The following is a 20,620-nucleotide window of genomic DNA, read 5'->3' on the forward strand; positions in this document are numbered from 1 at the left end:
TAGAATGGATCTTCTTGTTACCCTAGAGAGTAACACAAGCACTCTTCCTTTGCATTATGTAGGCTATAAAGTTTTCTTTGTTTTTCTTCCTTAAGTATGTGTCCTCATTTTTACCTGCTCTTCTCTAATTTTCTATTCAAAATTTCAGCTTAATAGACCCACACAAAACAATGCATTCTAAGCATCACTACTGTTTTTGTCTTTCGTGTCAAGGAGTTTGAGAGATGGGGGAGGAAGAACTTCCTTCAAATGCTGCATACAATATGGGTAAGCACCTCTGTTACAACACTGTTCTGTAACTGCAGGGACACTTGGGGAGAGCTTTAGTCTGTTCTGTCCTGTTATCACAAATCAACTTCATGACCTGGCACCTCCAAGATTTTAGAGCTAAACAAAGTTTAACAGCTTACAGAGCATGTAAGTTTAACATGTCTATTTCTGGCCTGAAAGTCTATGAAATTTAATGTGTACATTCACATCATGGAATCTTACAATTTTGAAAAAGCAGAAAGATCTTTTTAAACTAAAATTGTTTGAAATTAGTTAAATTGCATAGATTAAGATTAACATTGTCATTTGGAAAGAGCCCAAAATGAAATTTTTATAAGTTGGAGAAATGAAATTAAAAGCAATTTAAGAAAACATAGTTATTCACAAAGGCAACTGTTAAATCTATGATAAATGGTGAAAATGAACCCTTTTATTTTAATACACTGCTGTAATGAAGGAGGCATGTTCACACCCTAAGTTTCTAGAAAAATTCACCCTGAACACAGATTAATTATGAATCAAATTTTTCCAAAAATTCCCAGTCAGATTGCTACTGAAAAATATGAGATAATGTTAAAGGCTTCTATGATTGCAAAATGTGGGAATGTCAAAAGAAAATGCAAAATAAACATTTTCATGAAAATTTAAAAATGCATTGATTCTACACTTTCTTCTATTTAATAACTGAAAATGCTTACCTGAGGAATTACAATGTCAGCTAAAGCCTTTGAAAGTCTATATAATTCCATTGTGTTTTCTAATTTTAAGGATCCATTGTGTTGTACATCATATTTTATACAGTCATAAATATCAGGAATTTTGCTAATATCATATCTTCCATTTTTTGTTTTGAAGTCTTTTTCCAGCTTGGCCCACCTGCGCAGCATCAGTTCTAGAGTTTCACTGTGGTACAGCTGAATATCTGGACAGACATATGTCTTTTATAAGTACTTAAGGTCATTCAAGTAACGAAAGGACATTTTAATAACAGTAGTAACAACTGAATCACAGAGGGATCAAAATAAGTTACTATTAAGAAAAAGGGACAGCAGGGCATAAAATCAATTTTAGTGCTGAAAGCATCACAATTACATAGCTCCACTATGATAATAAAACACATTGCTGCAGAAATGCACCACTGGCCCTTAAATATAAGATATACCTATATAAATTAGCTTTAGTACCATCAATTTTTCCTATTACTTTTGTGGAATGCTGAGTTTCAAATAACTAAGACAAGAATTTCTGCAAACACTGCAATTTCGCAACACCAAAGAGCCCTTACCTGCAATACAACCACATGTTCCTCATGCTTTTTATTTCAAAACTATGCATATGAAATCAGACAGTGAAAATATTTAATCATTGGTTGACTGATGTTCTTCTAAAAGTGAGTTTAGTGTAGAAGTTACATTACAATTCTCTTTCATGAGAAACTAAATACAAGCACAAAAACGTTTCAGTACCTGCAGACTTTGGGTCTTCCATTCTCTGCCTGATCTGAGAAGTCAAACTCTGTATCAAATAATAGACCTTGTCACATGTCTTTACAGGATTTTTAATAACCTGCATTGATTTTATCAGTGAGAGGCTTCCAGATGGAGTGAGCTGCAATTTGAGATAAACACAAAATGAACAGACTAGATTTGAAAGACCTGGTGAGATAAGATGAAACATGTCAAAGATAACAAGTACTGGAGAAAAAGAACTCAAGCAGGTTGCTATGAACATTTTTAATAATTTATCAACTATCTATTACCTCTGAGGCATTAAGATGATTCACCAAAACATGGTACCATTTACTAGAGATTCAAAGGTAATAAGAAATTAATAGAGCAACTAATTCTATACAGTAAATGTGAGTAACTACAAGAATTTGTAAAACCATTTCTTTTATTCCAACATAGGAAAATTGGAAAGATGTTTAAAACTTCATATATACTTAGCAAGCTTCCATATCTTCAAGTAACTTCTGTATTCAAAAGCTTACAAAAGTAAATTCTGTTAGAAATGTTGTCATTAAGCTACACGCCTCACAAAATATTTTTTTGCTCTATAGGAACCATATACACAATAGTAACTGGTAGCTTAAAAAAAGTTTGGCTGTTCCTGTCATAGGTTTTTGTTTCTGCAGGACACAAACATCAAAAGAAAGCCTTTAAATGCACATATAGCAACAACATATGAGATGTTCTTCAGAACTGAATAAATTATAGAAATGGTAAAAGCTACAAACCATCACCAATGAGGTGAGTGTCACTAAAACAGTACAATCAATGCACATGTAAGGCTTAGCCTCATTTTTTCAGAAAAGTCTGAAGAATTCAAAGTGACCAATGATATGAAACAGTAATTTATACACAAAACACACACTTATTTGAACTTTCCTCAATTTCCTGAAATGGATAGAGTAATTTGGACGTGGAAAACTTCTGTTCTCTACCTAACACTAAGCAGTTCCTATCTCCCTATTATGAAGTAAATAAAAAAATTGATTACTTATACATAATAGGGAGGAAGGCACAGGAATAAACCCCATACAATTTTCCCAAATCACAAGTAAATTAAAAAAACTCCACAAATAAATGAACCACCCCTAAGTTTTTATTGCCTTATAATCCCCAACGTTAGTAACTCAGCGACTGAAGAGGCACTCTATTAGTTCTAGCCAATTTTAAGCCTTATATCTGTATAACAGACATTAATAAATCCTTGCATTTTCCAATTACTGTTGAATCCACTGCTAGGAGTGGTTTGCACGATACTTTAAATGAATCCACGGGGTATATACATGCAGGGTATATTATTCTTAATTAATTTGCTCTCTGTACTTTTTCAAAAATAGCAATTTAAACTTAAACCTCATTTGAGGACATGTATTTAGTTGTTATATGAGACAGAGTATAGAGACGAGCAATTGAAAGATAAAGAAGTTCTTAACTATAACAAACAATACATTTAAAACCAGAAACAATGATATGGTCTGCACTAAGTCAACATAAACTATATTACTACATACTAATTTAGCATTTTAATGAGATATTTCATTTCACTGAAAGTATTCTACTGGTTTTCAGTATCTCAGTATTCTAAGTTACAACAAAAAGACCTTGCAGTGGATCAATGATTGACACAACTGCAGCAGTGTTACACCACACACTGTCAAAGTAAAGATTACAAAAAGCCACAAACAATGTAATGTCATTCCTTCAATAACTAAAATATTTTAATGGAACAGTGAAAAAGGTTTACAAGCAAGATCCCTGTTCACTTCTACTTCAAAGTTTGTAGCTATTTTGATTACCAAAATTGCAGGATGAAATATCTACAGCCACAATTAGTATAGCTACCTTTGCACTTCAAACTATTTGCAAGCATACAAATAATTCTGCAAAACAGATACATAAAATCACTGCCTAATACTTTTGCACAGGAATTTTCATAGTTAGCTATTTTATTTAATGGGAAACTAATAATATGCTAACCTTATCATAGTCATCAGCAGTAAATTCTCTGTCTCTCTGGAGAATTTCATGGAGCCTTGCTTTAACACGATGTTGACAGCTGCTTAAAGAATCACTGTCACTGTCCAACAGACCATTCATATTAGCACTTTTAACCATCTGGACAAGAATAGGAGTCAGCTCTCCCTCTAAGGCCAGTAGTCCCTGAAGCAAACAATACCATTATTCAGGCAAATAGATGAAGATGAAAAAATGAGTATCTATAAAAGAATGCTCAAAACAAATTTAAATTCAAGATGGTATCACTTGGCTATAGGTTAAATAAACAAGGGCACAATGCCTATACTTACAGAGAAATGGGTCCCTATATACTGCTAGTCTGCACAATTGATACAGATGGTGCAACAGTGATGGTGACATGCCACAGACAATGTTCCTCAACACCAGCTGTCTGGGGCTTGGATTGTAGGGAGTGCAAGTGCCCTCTCCATAAGGCTGGAAACAAGAGCTGCCTGACTTGCAGGTGACATGCTTTGTTCAAGGACTTATGTTACCACAGAGGAGCTATGGGAAGGATTTGCAAACCAAATAGCATCTGGCAGGATAAACAGCAGATAGGTAGGGTCTTACAGAGACTCTACAGAGGCAAAACCCCAAGCCATGTGAGTCACAGGACAATCAAAGGCCTTGAACAAGAGGTGAATGGAGAATTCCAAAATGAAGAAGGCTGGAAACTTTTGTGACTTTTCTGGCAATGGAAGGGCTCTGGAATAAAGAAGGTAAATGGTGTGGTGTCTCTTCAAGCCTGCTGACCAAGGGAAAGCAGGTCAGATGGTTGAAATATTTCTGTACAAACACATGCAGCATAGAAACAAACAGAAGAAACAGGAAGTCTGAAGACTTGTAGAGCTTTAACTTAATTCACATTAGAGAGATATTGTAGAATAGGTCACATGAATGGACTTTTCCTGTAACTCCAGGACCTTTTGGAAGCCAGGCAGACATCACAGTATCATGCTAGGGCTCTATTACAGATCCCCCAATTTAAAAGCGGAAATGGATGAAACCTTCTTAACACAAGTGGAGAAAGCCACCTAATTGCAGGCCTTTTTTCCATGAATATTCTCAGCCATGGTAGCTCTATGGCAATATTGCAGGGGACAAGGAAGCAAGATTTCTAGAAAACACCTAGGACAATTCTTTCACAGAGGTCACTGATGAGCTATTGAGCACAGGCATTGCCCTGGACCTGTTACTCATAAGTGTCAGGAAAGTAAAGGTAGATGGCAGTCTGGGTAGTTGAAATCTGATGTTACAACAGATCCATGGAAAAGTAAAGAAGACAAACATTTGCATTAGAGCCCAGGATTTCAAGTGAGCAGACAGTTCACTTGTGAGAGCAGCTTGTTCACAGAATCTTATAGAGAAGAGAACAAAAGTGCCTCAGACAGAGCTGTTTAATTGAAAACTGTCTTCATCTGCTCAAAGAACTTCAAATGTTTGGCACATTATTTGAAACTTTTTCACACTCTTTCGAAAATACCTTTTTCTAATAAACTGTAAATCTCTTCCACACTTCAAAAGAAAACACAAATCTGAGAATATCAGAATTTTAGAAATGAAAATACCACTTCACATTGTACCTTTGCAAAAGCTGCTGCAGTCATCTGAACTCGTCCCTCATCAGAAGCATAGATTTTGAGATCATGTCGGTAAGTGCTATGTAATCTAAGTAATCCACATCCAGGAAATCCAGCATAATCTCCTACCAAATAAACATTTTGCTCAAACTCTCATCTTGCACTTGATTATCTTCAAAAGTAATTTACGACACTCAATTGATTTTTTTTGAAAATTGTTATGATAATTTTCTTTTTACCTTGTCCGCCTGGATACATACACCTGAAAGCTCTTCCAAGCTCCTCTGCTTGAACCCTGCCTGCAGGGGTCAACTCTCCTCCCCATTTTAGAACGAGAAGCAGGGATGGCTCATTTCTTCTATTATCTAATTTTACACAGGGAGAAAAGCTTAGTACTTAAGTATATTATTAATTTTTTTTTCTAAATGAATAAAAAGTATTTGGTCTATGAGAAGATTCATCAAAGAACCTCTTCAACATTATGAATCTTTAATAGTATTCTAACACTAAGGACAGATTGACCTGGTGAACTAAATGGGCACTCGAAACAGAGAAAACTGAAATAATAAAATTATAAAGAGAATATATATGAAAAATATTTATCATGAATCTGAAGCAAAAGTAAATCAAGACAGAAAAATTAAAACAAACTGGATGCTAAACACCCTACAATTTGTAAATGTTTTAAAGATAGTAATTGTTGAGTGAGATTTTCTTATACTGGCTCAAAAATCATTTTGGTGAATCACTGAAGTTTCTTTTCATGTTATTCTTCTGTTGCACAAGAGCAGGGTTAGAGGAGAAGTTTACTACAGAGTTTAAGGTGCACAATTCAGCAGATTAAAATACTGTGAATATCTGCTAACTATACATTCTTTCAAAACAGAATATTCCCTCTCTTTAACATCAAGACATGTTATACCAGTAATCCATGACTATTTATATACACATAATATTATAAGTGGTTATGTACAAAAGTAATACAATACCTTCCTCTTCACTGGAAGTCTTAGGGCAGCCATGAGGAAGATATGTTAACTGAACTTTGCGATTTATGCCTGAAAAATGCCCATACCTTAAGCAGGAACAGCGAAAAATGAGAGGGGAAGAGGGAGAGAAACATTTTAATTATCTTACTCCAAAACTGATAAAATCTATAAGAGGATATAATAATTCTCTGTTGGTCAATGATTTGTGTATTTGACCAACATTTATTGAAGCAGTCCTTAGAATAAACATTAATTCAACAAGTACAGAATGAGCAGAAATAACAACTATGCTATAAAGAAACATCTTAAAATACTATTTAATTCTACCTTTTACAATGCTGAGCATAAAACTGGAACCCCCCTCCCCTCCCCGCCAACAACAAGCAGTATTGGACATGGCACAAGTAATTTATCTATTCAGATCCAAAACTACAGTGGCTATCAGTATCCAGAAACTCGTCTCACAGTGTGGATGGCTACTGGTTTTATAGCCCCGTTAAGATCTCAAGCAAAATTCAGTATTTAAAACAATTATTATAAATTTCAATAATTATTGTCTGTTCCCTGATATTTTTAAATTAAAAATTCCTATTACCATTTCACAGTCTAAGATGCCAGATAATAAACCTTGAAGCCTTTAATAAACCTTGAAGCCTTTTGTTTCTGTTGTTTTCTTTGTTTTGTTGGGTTTTTAAAGGCTTTTTGTTACTAAGTATTTCAGGCTTAGTATACAAAGACTTATTTATCTTCAATCCTCAGAGTTTGCTGTAAATAGACAAGTAAGCATGGTGATAGTTCTTACTGGCTTTATCAGATGTCATTATGTCACACTTACGAGAAGCAGACCCTGCTTACAAGTATTTTCAGTTAAAAAAATGCAAGACAAAATTTGACACCAACAAAAGTAAACTTCTCTTTTTGAATGTATACTGAGATGCTAGATAAGCAATAAGGTAAATGAAAAAGTCAAGAAGAAAAAAACCAGAGTGATGAAAAAACATGTTTGAAAAACATGACATCCCTTCTCTTCAAAAACACTGTGCTTTAATTATTATATTATTATGTATTTGATAACACTGCAATCTACACAGTAACTGGTAGAACAAGTCAAAACAGCAGATATAACTTCATTGCTATGAAGCCTGAAAATGAGATACTTACATTTCTAACACAGTCTTTAGCTGTTCAAGTTTTGCTTTACTTTCTTCAATTTCAGAATCATTGTTTTGCCCAAGTTCTACAAGGAGCTGCCTTGCTATATCAAGTACTTCCTAAAGGAAGGAAACATGAGATTTAATTAAATAAACAGATTTCTACTTACAAAATATTACAGTAAAAAAAATAAAGAAACTTGCCTGCAACTGTTTCGGTTTTTTCAGTTTCAGTTTTCCAGATTTATATCCATCACATTTTTCAAAGAGATCAAAAAATCTTTAAGATAAAGAAAAATAACTTAAAAATTCCATTAATAAATTAAATTACTACTACTTGAACAAGAGGCTCTTAAAGTGATCTAAAATTATTACCTTTACAGTATTTGAAAGTTAGGTTAAAACCTACAGTACAGAGATCTAACCAAGTTTTATTCAAATCCCATCTCCCCAGAAAGTTTTCAATGCATTAGGGAAACAAGAGCACTGAAAGTGACTTAGTCTCTCAGTGACTTGCTAAGTATTAAAAAAAAAATAAAAAAAATATATTCTTTATATTTGAATGATATATTATTTGAATATGCAACTATATCAATTCCTACCCTTCAAGAATGATCCTGAACAGAAGTAGGGACCAAAACCAGCAAATGAGCATTCCTACTCTTCTTCAGCATGTTCTGAATGCAAGAATCTAGTCCCAAAATAAGTAATTCCTTTTTTACTGAAACTCCACTTAGTTCCAGGTCAATTATGTAAGTTGTCTTATGAATGCCACATAAAGATGGTATCTACCAGAAATTTAGAGTCATTAAATTTTGCCAAAAATTACTAGAAAAAGTAATATGACATTGCATACAAGAATAGTTATGATAATAGCAGAAGGCAGAAACCATGGTCTAATGGAGAACCAGAAATATTCTCTGCTGCATTATTTTTAATAAAGACATCTATAGATAGAAATGCATTTTCCATAAAATCAAACAGGACACAAACAAGGCACAGCATGTGTTGAAGGAAATCTGCACAAGTAAGTTGACAGTCCTGTCAGAAAGAGAGGTGCACACCTGCAATTATCTGTAGCATCTAAAACTGTTAGATTTAGAGGATAACAAAAACAAAAAGCAACTTGCAATTGTGCAATTCCTGGTTAATTCACTGCTTGCTTAGCCCCAAAATCCTATACTCTAAAATATGGGAAATAACTTTTACGAGGATTCTATTTACCTCTGATGTTTTACTTCCATTTTCATTTTTTGCTTTGGTGTTCGATCCCCATGGCGTATTACAGCTATAACACATCTAAGCTCCATCCTGAAATTTCAAGGGTTGTATTTCACAAGTCTGTACACAAGGGTCTTTTATTTAATATTAAACCAACTACAATCAAGACAATTGACAAAGTTGTAGTCATTTGACATTAACTACAGAAGTGATGGAAGTATATGCAAAAACATAAGGTTAACTGAAAATGATGTAAGGTATAAAATATAAAAACTGATTTTAAGACTTTAGTAACTATAGAATATCTATTTGAAGTAGTTTTTAAAACAAAAATTTTGAGGATCATTAAATGAGAGAGCATGTTTATTAGAAGCACATATTAAGTCGGTGTTGGAACAATGATTAGCAGTGGAAGCTATGTATAACAGACACTAAACTATAAAATCTGCTGTTCTATACTCAGCTTGACTAAGGGTGAGAAACTCTGACTGCTGATATAGCAATTGTGATTCCTTCCTTGTTTTCAGCACACAAAACAAGTATTCACAGACCAATGTGGGCACACCTTGCAAAGAGAAAAAAAGATTCACACAAAAGTTACATAGGGAGTTTGCACAATTTAGGCGTAGCTACTATTTTCTTACATTGTTCCAGAGGTGGTTGGCACAATAGGAATGTCTTCAGCTTCCAAAGGAATTGACCATGGTATTTGAAATTGGGGAGCAAGTTCTCTCATTATGATGTTTCTAAAATAGGAGTTAAAAATAAAAAACCAAATCAAGTAAGTTTAAAGCACAGCTTATACAATGCATGCAAACTCCAAACAGATTACATATATGCATTTTTATTAATGTAGTTTTAGAATACTAGCAGCCATGAATGTATAAATGTACATATTTTTCTTTTAATTGCATAATAAAGACCACTTAATAATTTAGAGCTATTACAACTGCTACAGGAGCGTTAGACTACTGGCCCTGTATTTGTAAAAAACTTCAGCTTTTCAGGTCCAGTTCTTAAAAGAGTTCCTTGTATAGGAATTACTCTTGTCCATTTATATATGCTGACAATTGGCTTTGCTGCCTAACTAAAAGTGCCTAATAATCACCAAACCACTATTAACTGCTATTTTCTACCAGTAGTTTCTGTGATAAAACTGGAAAAATAGGTATAGTCTCTCATTATAACTATAAAATAACAATGCAGTCTCCACCTCAAGAAGGATGGTACATATAATGTTCTGTTGCACAAAGGTTTTATCAAACTACACTGAACTTCAGACTAATAGCTACGTAAGAACCAGTAACACAGACGGGAAAAAAGGTCCATCTTAAAGTAGAATAAGCCAAAATACAATTGCTAAAAACCTTGAAAAAACTTGCAAATTCCTTAACATAAAAAAATCCCAGACCATTAGATCATGCAAAATTTATGCCGTATCTCATCAGTGCAATCTTACTGAAAAGCCAGTCACAAGGTGCTTAGCTTACTTTGAAGACAACATTTCCTTGGCATAGAGTTCTATACCCAATTCTATATGATCCCTCATTATACTTTTTTTTGCCTCCAGTGGCAGAGACAAGATGGTACGATAGAAGACGCCATGATTCTTTTTCAGTTTGGTTTTACAAGTATGAAATCCACAAACATAAAAGTATACACCAGCTTCAGATTAAGGACAATGTACAGCAATTTGGACACATTTAACCGCAGCAGTCACAACCATCCAGCAGCACTTCACTACTTGAAAAGATCTCAGCTACCTTTAAGAACTTAATCTTGATTTCAAAATACTTATTCAGTTAGCTGTAAGCACTTTTAAAAACTCAGATGTTTGGAATAATTTTAGGAATAAGGAATTTCGTTAGTATTTTTTATTGACTTAGGGTTCTTTTTAAGGATTTTTTAATTGTTTAAGTTAATGACTTTTAATGTGATATTTAATTTTAAATAAATAATTCATAATTAATAGTAATAAGAAATAATATTAATAAGTAATAAAAATAATTAATAGTAATAATTAAACAACAATAAGAAGAAATTTGCCAGTATATAAACTACAATAATATGCAAGGAGGTTAATAAGCAAATCTGAAATAAATCAGGAAACTCTTACCCCAGTATTTTAGCACAATCATCATAGTATTTCATGGAGTTTTTCACAAAACTGAAGCCATTCACATCACAAACATAGGACTGTCCATTAGCACGTAGCAAATCAAAGCCACAAACTGTTTGCTGTTTTAAAGAATAAAAGTTCAAGTGATTTAGGATTGCTTATTCTAAACAAATTTTATATTTTAACCAGGTATTCATCTGAAAACATGACCAAAACATGTTGTCACACTTTATGCTTACTACCTTATGTGAGTTCCATGTTAGGTTCACCCACATAATGCAAACATCTTCCTGTTTTTAACTTTTTATCTCCAACTTGATTTTATCCTTCCTGCATATTCCTAGTAGTATTAGTATTGAAGGCCAAGTTCACAAGAGCACAAACTTCAAGACTCACGGCAACCATGGGCCCACAAGTCCCCTTTTCTGACAGTGGTTTCCCACTACATATGGTTTTTAAGAATGGCAGGCAAGAAATTACAAAAAAAATTGAAAAACCATTTCTGTTAAAATTTTACAAGATAGTTTTGACATTAACATACTATTGACATCATTAGTAGAGAATACTAGAAGCTTTTTCAGCAGATTACTTTTTAAGATCTCAAAGCCCATTTCACTGATAGAGGTCCACACCCTACAGAATGCCATCACAGTCACATTCAGGTAAAGGAGATAGACTGAAAGCCTTCTTATAAAACAGGTGAAAAAAGAGTAAGAGACTAAATGATGTTTTGAACAAAAGAATCCTTGTAACTATACAGCAATCTTAAAGTGATATAAAAATCAAAACTATCAAACTAATACCAATTTATTCAAGTAAGTACTTAATCATGTAAGTACCAAATTAACAATGAATCTGTACCTGATGAAAATACTATGCAACAGAAGTTACAAAAACTTTATTGAAAGTGCGTTTTGCTAACTTAGAAACAAGTATCAAAACATGTAAAAATATTATACACAAACACTGTGGGCTAGCAAAGCACAATAGCAACATGCAAATTCAGGGAACTAATGCAACACGAGCAACTTATCCAGAACTTTTCAATACATTAAATGAAAAATCTCTCTTGATTAAAAAAAAAAAAATCATATGGAAGTTTAACTTTCCACTTCCTAGGAGTTCTGCACTAATTACCACTGCTGGCTCATGCACTAAACCCCTACGGAAGTTTCATGTAACAACCAATTAATTAACACTAAATGTTTGATCAGATAGGAAAGCAATCAGCTTACCTTAAAGGCAAGGCATACTTTCCAAGCAATTAACTTCTCTCTTGCATTGAGGATGACTGGGTATCTCACTTCTTTTCCTTCGCTATCTCGTTCTACTTTGCCATCCAGAGCTGGAGACTTCCGGGCCTCAGCATGAGCATAGTCTGGACCGACTGTGTACACCTGTATTGAAAAACAGGAGCTCTTGATCCAGTGTATTTAAATGATGTTGCATAAATTTGCAAAATGTATGCATATAACTCAAACGTGACAACAACATTAAAAGATACTAGCTGCTTCCGTCATTGAAAAGGTCACACTAAAGTATCTTCCTCAGTGGCATTCTCTGCCTTCAGAGAACACACATCATTTACTGACAGCCTGGGAAAAAACAAGAAAAAGAGTAATTATAAAAACTCAATTAATAAAAATTAATGTCTTCGTTATGATGGTACAAAGATGCAAATGGTTTCTTCTCCAAAACATCTGCAGAACCTGGAGAACAGGGTAATTTGAAAATTATTTCAGTTTATTTTCAGAAATCTGGCCGCAGGATTAAATTATTATCTTAATTTAAAAAGGATGTTTACATTTTAGATAGGACGAAACAAAGCAAGGATCTGCCCAGCTTTAAGATGACAATATGTCAGGTAGCAAGCCTCCAGCACTTGATTCTAACAATGCAAACTGTAGCTACTCTACATTACAAATACCATGTTTAGCTAGAATCAGAATTGCATTTTTTACTTATGAACTGTAGTAAAACTCAATTAAAATTAATCCTTGACCAAGATTTAAAACTGACAAGCTCTTTGAGCACTTGATTGTTCTAAACATAAATAAGAATGCACAGTTGTCATACCTTCACATCAGTTCCATCTGTAGGCATGAATTCCTCATAAATATAGGAGCCTGTTTTCCTCACACTGCTTTCAGGAGAATAAACACTGCTTCTGCTGCCAATCTGAAAGGTGCATTTTTCCATTAAAAAACTCAAAGAATACTGCTTGAGAAACTTTGAAACCACCTAAAATAACACACTTGTACTAAGAAAACACTTCACGTACCAAATGAAGCAAACTTTTGACCAATGCCAAAAGACTTTTATAAGATTCTAGAAGTACATTAATGGTGTGTGCTAAGAATCTGCAGTAGTTAAGCATCTACTGCAAGAAACATGCGCCTTCATTCAATCTATATGTTCTCCTAAAATTTCTCTGATTTGCCTCTATTCCTAAGCAAGTAGGACATGACAGAATTACTCTGCAATCCTGTTAGACACTTAAAACTTTTCAATAGCTTTAGTACCATAACTTCACCTTTCGAAAAAGCCTCTGGCTTCCACCCCCAGCAGATGTTGGATAATAAATGTAAACATTGTGGTCCTCAGCACTAACTGGCTTTTCTACAAACGGCTTCTGGAAAATTTCTCCATTCACTTCCACATGGTCTTCTCCTTCAATCAAGTTGCATTCTGAAGAACAGCGCAAAGAAAGAGCTGTTACAGTATACTAATGGCATGCAATTATTAAGAGATCTACATTAATTTGCAGTTTGAAAAAATAATATCCTATAACATCTTTGTTTCTCTGATTTTACTGACTGCACAATGACTGACAATCACATGCAGTATATTTTTGCTGTACCGTTTCTATATTAGGTTATTTAAATACTATGTTCTGGAATTACTGTTTTTTCCTCAGTGTCAGATAGGAACCTGTCTTCTGCAGGTGCGTAAGGTGCATAAGATAGTATATTTGAAGTGTTTTGAAGAGAGGGAAGTCCTATTTGTCTTCTTTTTTCCAGTGCCCTTTTCTGAAATTTCAGGGAGCTGGCAGGTGAATTATATACACAGCGTGGTGTCAGATGCCACAGCCATCTTCCATAGAGTTAGAACTGTCTCATACTGTGTGATAAATGCACCCTGAACGTAAAATTAGGTCCTCTGGTATCAGCAATCAGGAATCTAGCATTCAATACTGGTTCACTGCAAGCAGCAGCTTTAATTCCACTTTTGAAGCATAAATGTGTCCTTTTTTCCATAGATCACACAGAAAAAAAAGATTTAATGCAAAATTCTCTTGATCTGTCATTGCAATCTCTTACTGTTGCTTGAAGTTTTTATTTTAGTAGAAAATGTTCAGGTTTTTTTGCAGGTACACAAAAAATTGATTCCAATTTATATTCATAGTAAAGCATCTGCAGATATATCTAGAACAGATTTCAAATATATGGCTGCTTATACTCAGAAGGGGAAGAATTCAGTAGCCTGACTTGTTTCTGTCAATATTACTTTCCAAAGGAAAATTACTAATAATTGTGGTTAATATAACATCCTGAATGCTGTTCTGTTTAGTGGTATATTAGAAGCTCAGTTTGAGTAAGGAGGTCCTATATTCTAGTTATTCCATGACGTCTGTAACGTGTGGTGTCAGAATCATACTTTTCAGTTGCATACTTACAATGCCTTTGGCTAGGATGGAGTTAATTTTCTTGACAGCAGCTGGTATGGTGCTATGTTTTGAACTTGTGACAAAGGTCTTGATGTTTTTGTTAATGCTGAACAGTGCTTACACAGCCTCAACCTCTTTTTTTTCTTTCATATACTGCACCCCACAGCCAGTAAAGGTCAGTCCACAATAACACTTTAAATGCTGGTGTGGAAATCAAACCACAAAAATGAATTGTCTAAGCAGTGAAATTTAGCTTTCCACTATGTCCATATTGTTCTCCAGTGGAAACAGTGAGATGCTAATTTTTCTTTCTTCTTTTTACCTTGGGGATTGTTTGGATCACGGTTCAGAACTGCATAGCGAGGAAGTAAAATTCCTTCAGCTTTAAGAATACCATAGACCTCTCTTCTAGAAGAAAAGAACATGAAGAAATAAGCCACCAAATCCTGCAAATATTTGCATTTTACAATCAAGGAGGAGAAAAAAAAACCACTTTTTTTTTTTTCAAATCATACAGGGTAAGGTTACATATATAATACTCTATTTACCAATATAATGCTTTAAAGGTCACTGACACAGGTGTACCCTTGCAGTGATCTCTTCAACATCAATAAAAATGCACTTTGCAACGCCAGTCCTTTCCTATCTGGCAGTGCAACAGACATTTGCACAAAACAATTGTGTTGTTAAAGGACATCTTCAACTGTTCAGCTTTACACAGAACAGTAACCGAAGGCTTCCGAAATAGCAAGTCTGCTCACTGTTCAGATGCAGTGTTCATGTATTTTGTTTACTGTTGTTTTATTAATGTTTGCTATGCATGACCTTAGCTCCAAAAGAAAATTTGCTTTCAATAACCACAGGACCTTTGAGTACCAACAACTTCTGTTAAGTATCATCTTTACAGAAAAAAATTACTGTAAATCACATGAATTCTACAATTATCTGAGCTTGTACAGCTGCTATACATACCTATCCTATATGTACTTTAAGAGTTTAAACTTTTTTTATTTGCTAAGCTTTAGAAAATTGTACCAGCAAATTTCTAACTTGGTAAATCTTCAGATACATCAATGCAAAAACAGCAAAAGAAAAAAAACACACCTGGAGACACACTCCAGGAAACCATGCATACATTAATAAAGTGTAACATTCTCTGTACTTTTATTTAAACTACTATACAATCATGGAATCATGGGATGATTTGAATTAGAAGAGATGTTAAAAGTCATCTGATTCCAAACCCTCCACCATGGGCAGGGACAATACATTGGAACTGTTGCTATGCAATAACAACAAATTTTTATAGTCTCTGACAAAAATGGCTTGCTTTAAAAGGTGATTAGTGTTATTTACCTGTCTTGTATGTGATACTGCATATTCAAGTCATTGATTATGAACGGATTCCTGAGTTTTGCATAAGCTACAGCTTTGTCCAGTGGAAACCCTAAAATGTTTATTAAGAAAAACAAATAAAAATTACAAGACACAGTAATTTAATTTACTAGTAAAGAATTTGAGCCTTTGCATTACATCACTGTTTCCACTGGCTTCAAATGTATTTACCAGTGGGACAGCTATTCTTATATTGTGTCAGACAAGACTTTCTCAAGCAATGTAAACAGTATAATTTAATAAACTCACACTTTAGAAGTCAGTTGTATTATAGTAAAGAAGAAAAAAGAATCACTTCCTAGGAAAATCCTATTAAACTGCAAGACAAAAAACCTAAAAGGACTTTCAAAGAGCTTAAATAATTTAGATGGCACAATTATTTATGGTATTATTACGAGATTTACCTTTAGAGTGAAAAGAAATGAGACAGTCGCATAAAGGCCAATTTTCTACTGGCTCGTTCAAAATAACATCCTCTTCAAATATCACCACGGTTATATACTTAAACATGGAGAGGCGTTCAAGAATTTCTTTCATTGGTTTGGACTTTGATTTCTTAGCCATTGAACAAATCCCAACTGCAATTTGTCTTTCTGGTGGCTGGAAAGGAGGCGGGGGGAAGGGAAAAGTAATTTTTATGTGTTCTAAATTTTAGAAAAACAACAGGTTTTAGTAGCACAATACTAGAGCAGGTATTATCTCTTAAAATTCACATGGTATCATTAATTTAGTTTTTAACCAGCAATATAACAAAATGCAGCATAACAGCATATCACAGTAAATCCTAAAAAGTGCCTCAAGAGTGAAACCATTTAACAGCTCTATATTACTTTTTTTTAGTATTGTTACCAGGAACAAACAGACATGAACAAAGGCTAAGTCAAGAGTGTTGGATCTGAACAAAATCGTATTTATGGCTTACTCTGAAATTAACTAGTAATTGATTTTTCAATTATGTCATTTTTTAATGTCTAATTAATAGTCACAAGGCCTCTCATCACCTAATATTACAAGTGAATTATGAAAAGGAATATTAGAAAACAAGAAACTACTTTTCTAGATTTCTGAACTATTTAGTGTGTAAACAGTTTCACTTTTTTTGCATACTCTATATTTAGTTTCACGTTAAAATTTCAGTATTTTTTTTCTGTCAGTGATATTTCTAAAGGCAACAGCCAACATACTCTGCTCCATAAAGGAAACAAACAAAAAACCCACAGAGCAATCCTTTAAATCAACTTCATGTTTTTTATAAACCTAGCCAGCTACCTTCCCTTGCCAAAATAGGCTCACTGAATTGAGATACCTGAGCTGCTAATTTTGCATTGCTACTCTGCATTTCCAAGTTACTTTTAATCATAGGAAGTGCTTTAGCAACACTGTCTTGCATTTAAACGTTTTAGACAAATTCACAATTAGTGAAAATGTCATCTATTCCATAAAATGCAATGTTGCAAAAAGAACAAACAACACAGAGTTAAAAAAATGACATGATGACTAATGCATAATACCATTAAGAGTATGTCTTAAGCAAGCTAAAAATCAGTGAGCTCAAAATACAATTCAGAACCCTTTATAGATATAATAAACTAAGGCATAATTAAGATGAACTTAGCATGCACTTTTAATATACCAAGACAAGGAAAGAGAAAAAAAAAAACCAAAACAAAACTTAACTCTGAATTTTTCTTTTGTATGACAGCATACAAAAGAAAAATTCCCAATAGTTCTTTTGCTTCCAACTATCCAAATAAATAAAAGAGGCTTATGCCATCATCAAGTTCATTCCCAGAATCCAAATCAAGTCTCCAAATGATGCACATCAACCTCAGTTGCCCTGAAATTCTCTAAAACTAAGCACATCTACTTCACAGTTCAAGGTATACAAAATTTTCTGATATTCTTTTCCAAACATTACAGACATATCATTATCTGAATATGAACAATTTCTCAATTTAGAACACCATTTCAGTACTAGATTTATGCGAGCTAATGCCATTTTTGAAAAATAATTAAATATTGAAAAATATTTTGAAAAATATTTTTATAAACCATTTTTGAAAAAAAATTGGAAATCAAAAATAATGCTTGAGACCAAAGAATAGTGAACAAGTGCTCTTATAGTACTTACAGAGTCATACTCTTCCTCCTCTTCTTCCCCATGGTCATAGAAGTGTTCATAATCTGTAGATCTGGCTGAATCCAATAATCCTTCTCCATCTTCTCCACCCACAAAGAATCTGGGAGGATCATTCTCTGTTGCATTAACAGACATGGCTACAAGACCTATAGAAATCTAAGTAAAAATTGCAGGCACTCTGGCAGCTGAGATCCTAGGCATGTTTCCTACTGACACGGGGACACCAAAGTCCCCTGCTCTTTGATGTTGCTTGTGTACTGTTGCCACTGTGATTGCGTTGTTTACCAGGCACTGTTTAACTTGTTATCATCTGCTTATTACTGATCAGAGTTGCTGCTCCAAGAATCCCACTGTGCTACACAAAAAAAAAAAAAAAAAAAAAGACACACTTGATAAAGGGATCTAAAATAAAATCTTTTTACTTAGAAAAAGTGTTTGGACAATTATGTACAGGTGCACCACACACAGTCTGCACTTTCAGACGTATGTTTAGAGCCTGGGAAACAATTTCAAAATTACTATCAAACTACTCACGCATAAATTTGAGAAACAGAAAATAAAACTCACAGAAGTAAAAGCTATGCAAATGCAATTTTTTCCTAACTTCAGAAGGCTTAATTGGAGAGTATTTTTACAGAAAATGTACAACAAAAATATTCTCAAAATATTTAACTCACTATCCATGGCATTGGTTGTTTTTTCCACAGAAATTTTGTGATCAAATGACAATTGCAAACAGACTACTGTCTGTTTGCTACTGTCTGTGCTAGTGAAAAACATAAAGCCATCATTAGGACTATTAAAAAAAGCCTAGTCTTAAAACTCAAGTGAATCTTTTTTATGAAAACACAATGTGGCAGCTTGCAACAAAGTGTCGCCTCATTTTCACTGAGAAAAATTAAAAATTACAGAGATGGACACTAGCACTGCCTTCTGACAAAAGGACTTCTAATCACTAATGTACCAGTGAAGCAAACACATATTATACCCTTTTAACCTGTCATGTGAAAATAAAATATTGGCAAAATAACTTATATATAGAAACAGACCCACAGATTAGGCATCTTTTATTTTAACAAGGTCACTGATGCTGAGAGATGTATATGGTTTTATAAGATTATAAACAATGTATCGCTACTACTTACAAAATTAATAAGCAGTTACTTTACAAGCAGTTTAGAAGCTCATCTGATCCAACGGTTTGGATTGTTCACTTGTACGGCATTACGCAAGTGCCATTCAACAGTGATGCCTCAGCAGAACTGAATTTGTTTTTAAATATCAGTGAAAATTACTTTGGCTGTCGTATGAACTAAGTGAAGCAACAGTAAACTGACTAGTGGTCAACCATGAAGGGGGATGGCAAGAAAAGCAGAAGTTGCCCAGAAAGAACCTGTCCTAATTCAGAGGCTAGGTGTGGGTAAACAATGCTGTCTCTGTTTTGGAGAGACAGCATTGTTTACCCACAAGTTTCAGGAGAAAATGCCCTGGAATGAGGGCACTTTCCTCTAAAGAGAAAAAGCCCTTCAATAACTCCTTTTTCTTCTGCCAGTGAGAGAAATTGACACCAGCAAGTGAAAGTGAAAAAACCTCAAAAGACCTGCTTATTAATAATAACAACAAACCAAAATAAAAAAACCCAAACAAACAAAAAGGCATTAGGGTGCCCTAAGGCATAGAAAAGGATTGAATAAATGCTAGATATGAATTCCCAGAAACCTACTCTCCACACACGCAGACAGCCACCAACAGCTTAACAAAAGAAGCTCAGAAAAATGCCCAGGGAAAACAATACAGAGGCTGATGGCATGCCCCGGAGTAAAATGGCGATTTGTCCCTTTTGTCTCTGGGAAAGGGAAGAGGAGATCACATAGCAGCCCAGAGCAGAGTGGATGGGAAAGCTGTTGAATTTCTGGCATGGGCCTCCTCCTTGCAGCAGCCAAAGTTGGTGGATTTTAATGTCCTTTCTCATTTTGGTTCAGCTCCCCTGAGCTTTCGGGTTCAGGGTGGTCCTGCTGGCTCCCCAGACAAGCCAAAAGGAAAAACAAGACAAGCCAAAAACGGTCCAAGGAAACAAAAACCCAAAAAGCCGCTGAGAGGATTCCTGGTACAGCCTCCAGGCTATGGGAAGGGAAGTTCCAGGAGCGGAAGGGAAGTTCCAGGAAGGGAAGTTCCAGGAAGTTCCGGGAAGGGAAGTTCGAGAAATTCGGGAAGTTCAGGAAGGGAGGGCCCTTCTTGCTTCAAGTTAGCAAAAAAACCTAAAAACCTAATCCAACAAAAGAACAATCAGAAAAGCAACGTCCCCTGTCCAGAACACACTGGAGAGAGAGACTGAACTGAGCCCATGCCCAGTGTTTCCAGGCTCTGGTCCTGCCCCCTGCCTCATCTTAAAGATACTGCAGACATTTATGGGCATAAAGCAGATGATTAGGGAGTAAAGTATTATCGTAAAATCACCCCAATACAGTTACAAAAACTTCAGACTCAGAAGTTGAAACTGAGTTCTGAGCATAAGAAACCTGGGCTCACAGAAGAGAATTAAAAAGATTTATTTCTTAAATGCA

The 20,620-nt window shown here is 34.5% G+C and overlaps 1 protein-coding gene across 14 annotated transcripts in view; it reads right to left on the reverse strand.

Moving 5' to 3' along the window:
* Positions 1 to 20,620, reverse strand: part of PPIP5K2 (diphosphoinositol pentakisphosphate kinase 2) — a 47,847-nt gene that overhangs the window by 17,764 nt on the left and 9,463 nt on the right. For 12 of the 14 annotated variants that reach the window (XR_009420392.1, XM_059491737.1, XM_059491738.1 and 9 more), the window contains exons 2-19: positions 18,048 to 18,411; positions 16,321 to 16,516; positions 15,878 to 15,968; positions 14,844 to 14,929; positions 13,388 to 13,542; positions 12,931 to 13,032; positions 12,090 to 12,251; positions 10,852 to 10,973; positions 9,380 to 9,481; positions 8,739 to 8,825; positions 7,719 to 7,794; positions 7,525 to 7,634; positions 6,364 to 6,449; positions 5,614 to 5,739; positions 5,378 to 5,499; positions 3,756 to 3,938; positions 1,737 to 1,878; positions 969 to 1,192 (exon numbers count right to left, since the gene is read on the reverse strand). Coding sequence is in view for 13 of the 14 variants with exons in the window: in XM_059491737.1 (XP_059347720.1) it covers positions 969 to 1,192; positions 1,737 to 1,878; positions 3,756 to 3,938; positions 5,378 to 5,499; positions 5,614 to 5,739; positions 6,364 to 6,449; positions 7,525 to 7,634; positions 7,719 to 7,794; positions 8,739 to 8,825; positions 9,380 to 9,481; positions 10,852 to 10,973; positions 12,090 to 12,251; positions 12,931 to 13,032; positions 13,388 to 13,542; positions 14,844 to 14,929; positions 15,878 to 15,968; positions 16,321 to 16,516; positions 18,048 to 18,191 (2,316 nt within the window). In the remaining variant the exon portion in view is untranslated. Of the gene's footprint in view, positions 1 to 968; positions 1,193 to 1,736; positions 1,879 to 3,755; positions 3,939 to 5,377; positions 5,500 to 5,613; positions 5,740 to 6,363; positions 6,450 to 7,524; positions 7,635 to 7,718; positions 7,795 to 8,738; positions 8,826 to 9,379; positions 9,482 to 10,851; positions 10,974 to 12,089; positions 12,252 to 12,930; positions 13,033 to 13,387; positions 13,543 to 14,843; positions 14,930 to 15,877; positions 15,969 to 16,320; positions 16,517 to 18,047; positions 18,412 to 19,779; positions 19,980 to 20,620 lie in introns of those variants that run through there. The other 2 variants (XM_059491739.1, XM_059491741.1) reach the window with 2 other exon arrangements.

This window comes from Ammospiza nelsoni, chromosome Z, assembly GCF_027579445.1.
Source record: "Ammospiza nelsoni isolate bAmmNel1 chromosome Z, bAmmNel1.pri, whole genome shotgun sequence".
Lineage (NCBI taxonomy): Eukaryota > Metazoa > Chordata > Aves > Passeriformes > Passerellidae > Ammospiza > Ammospiza nelsoni.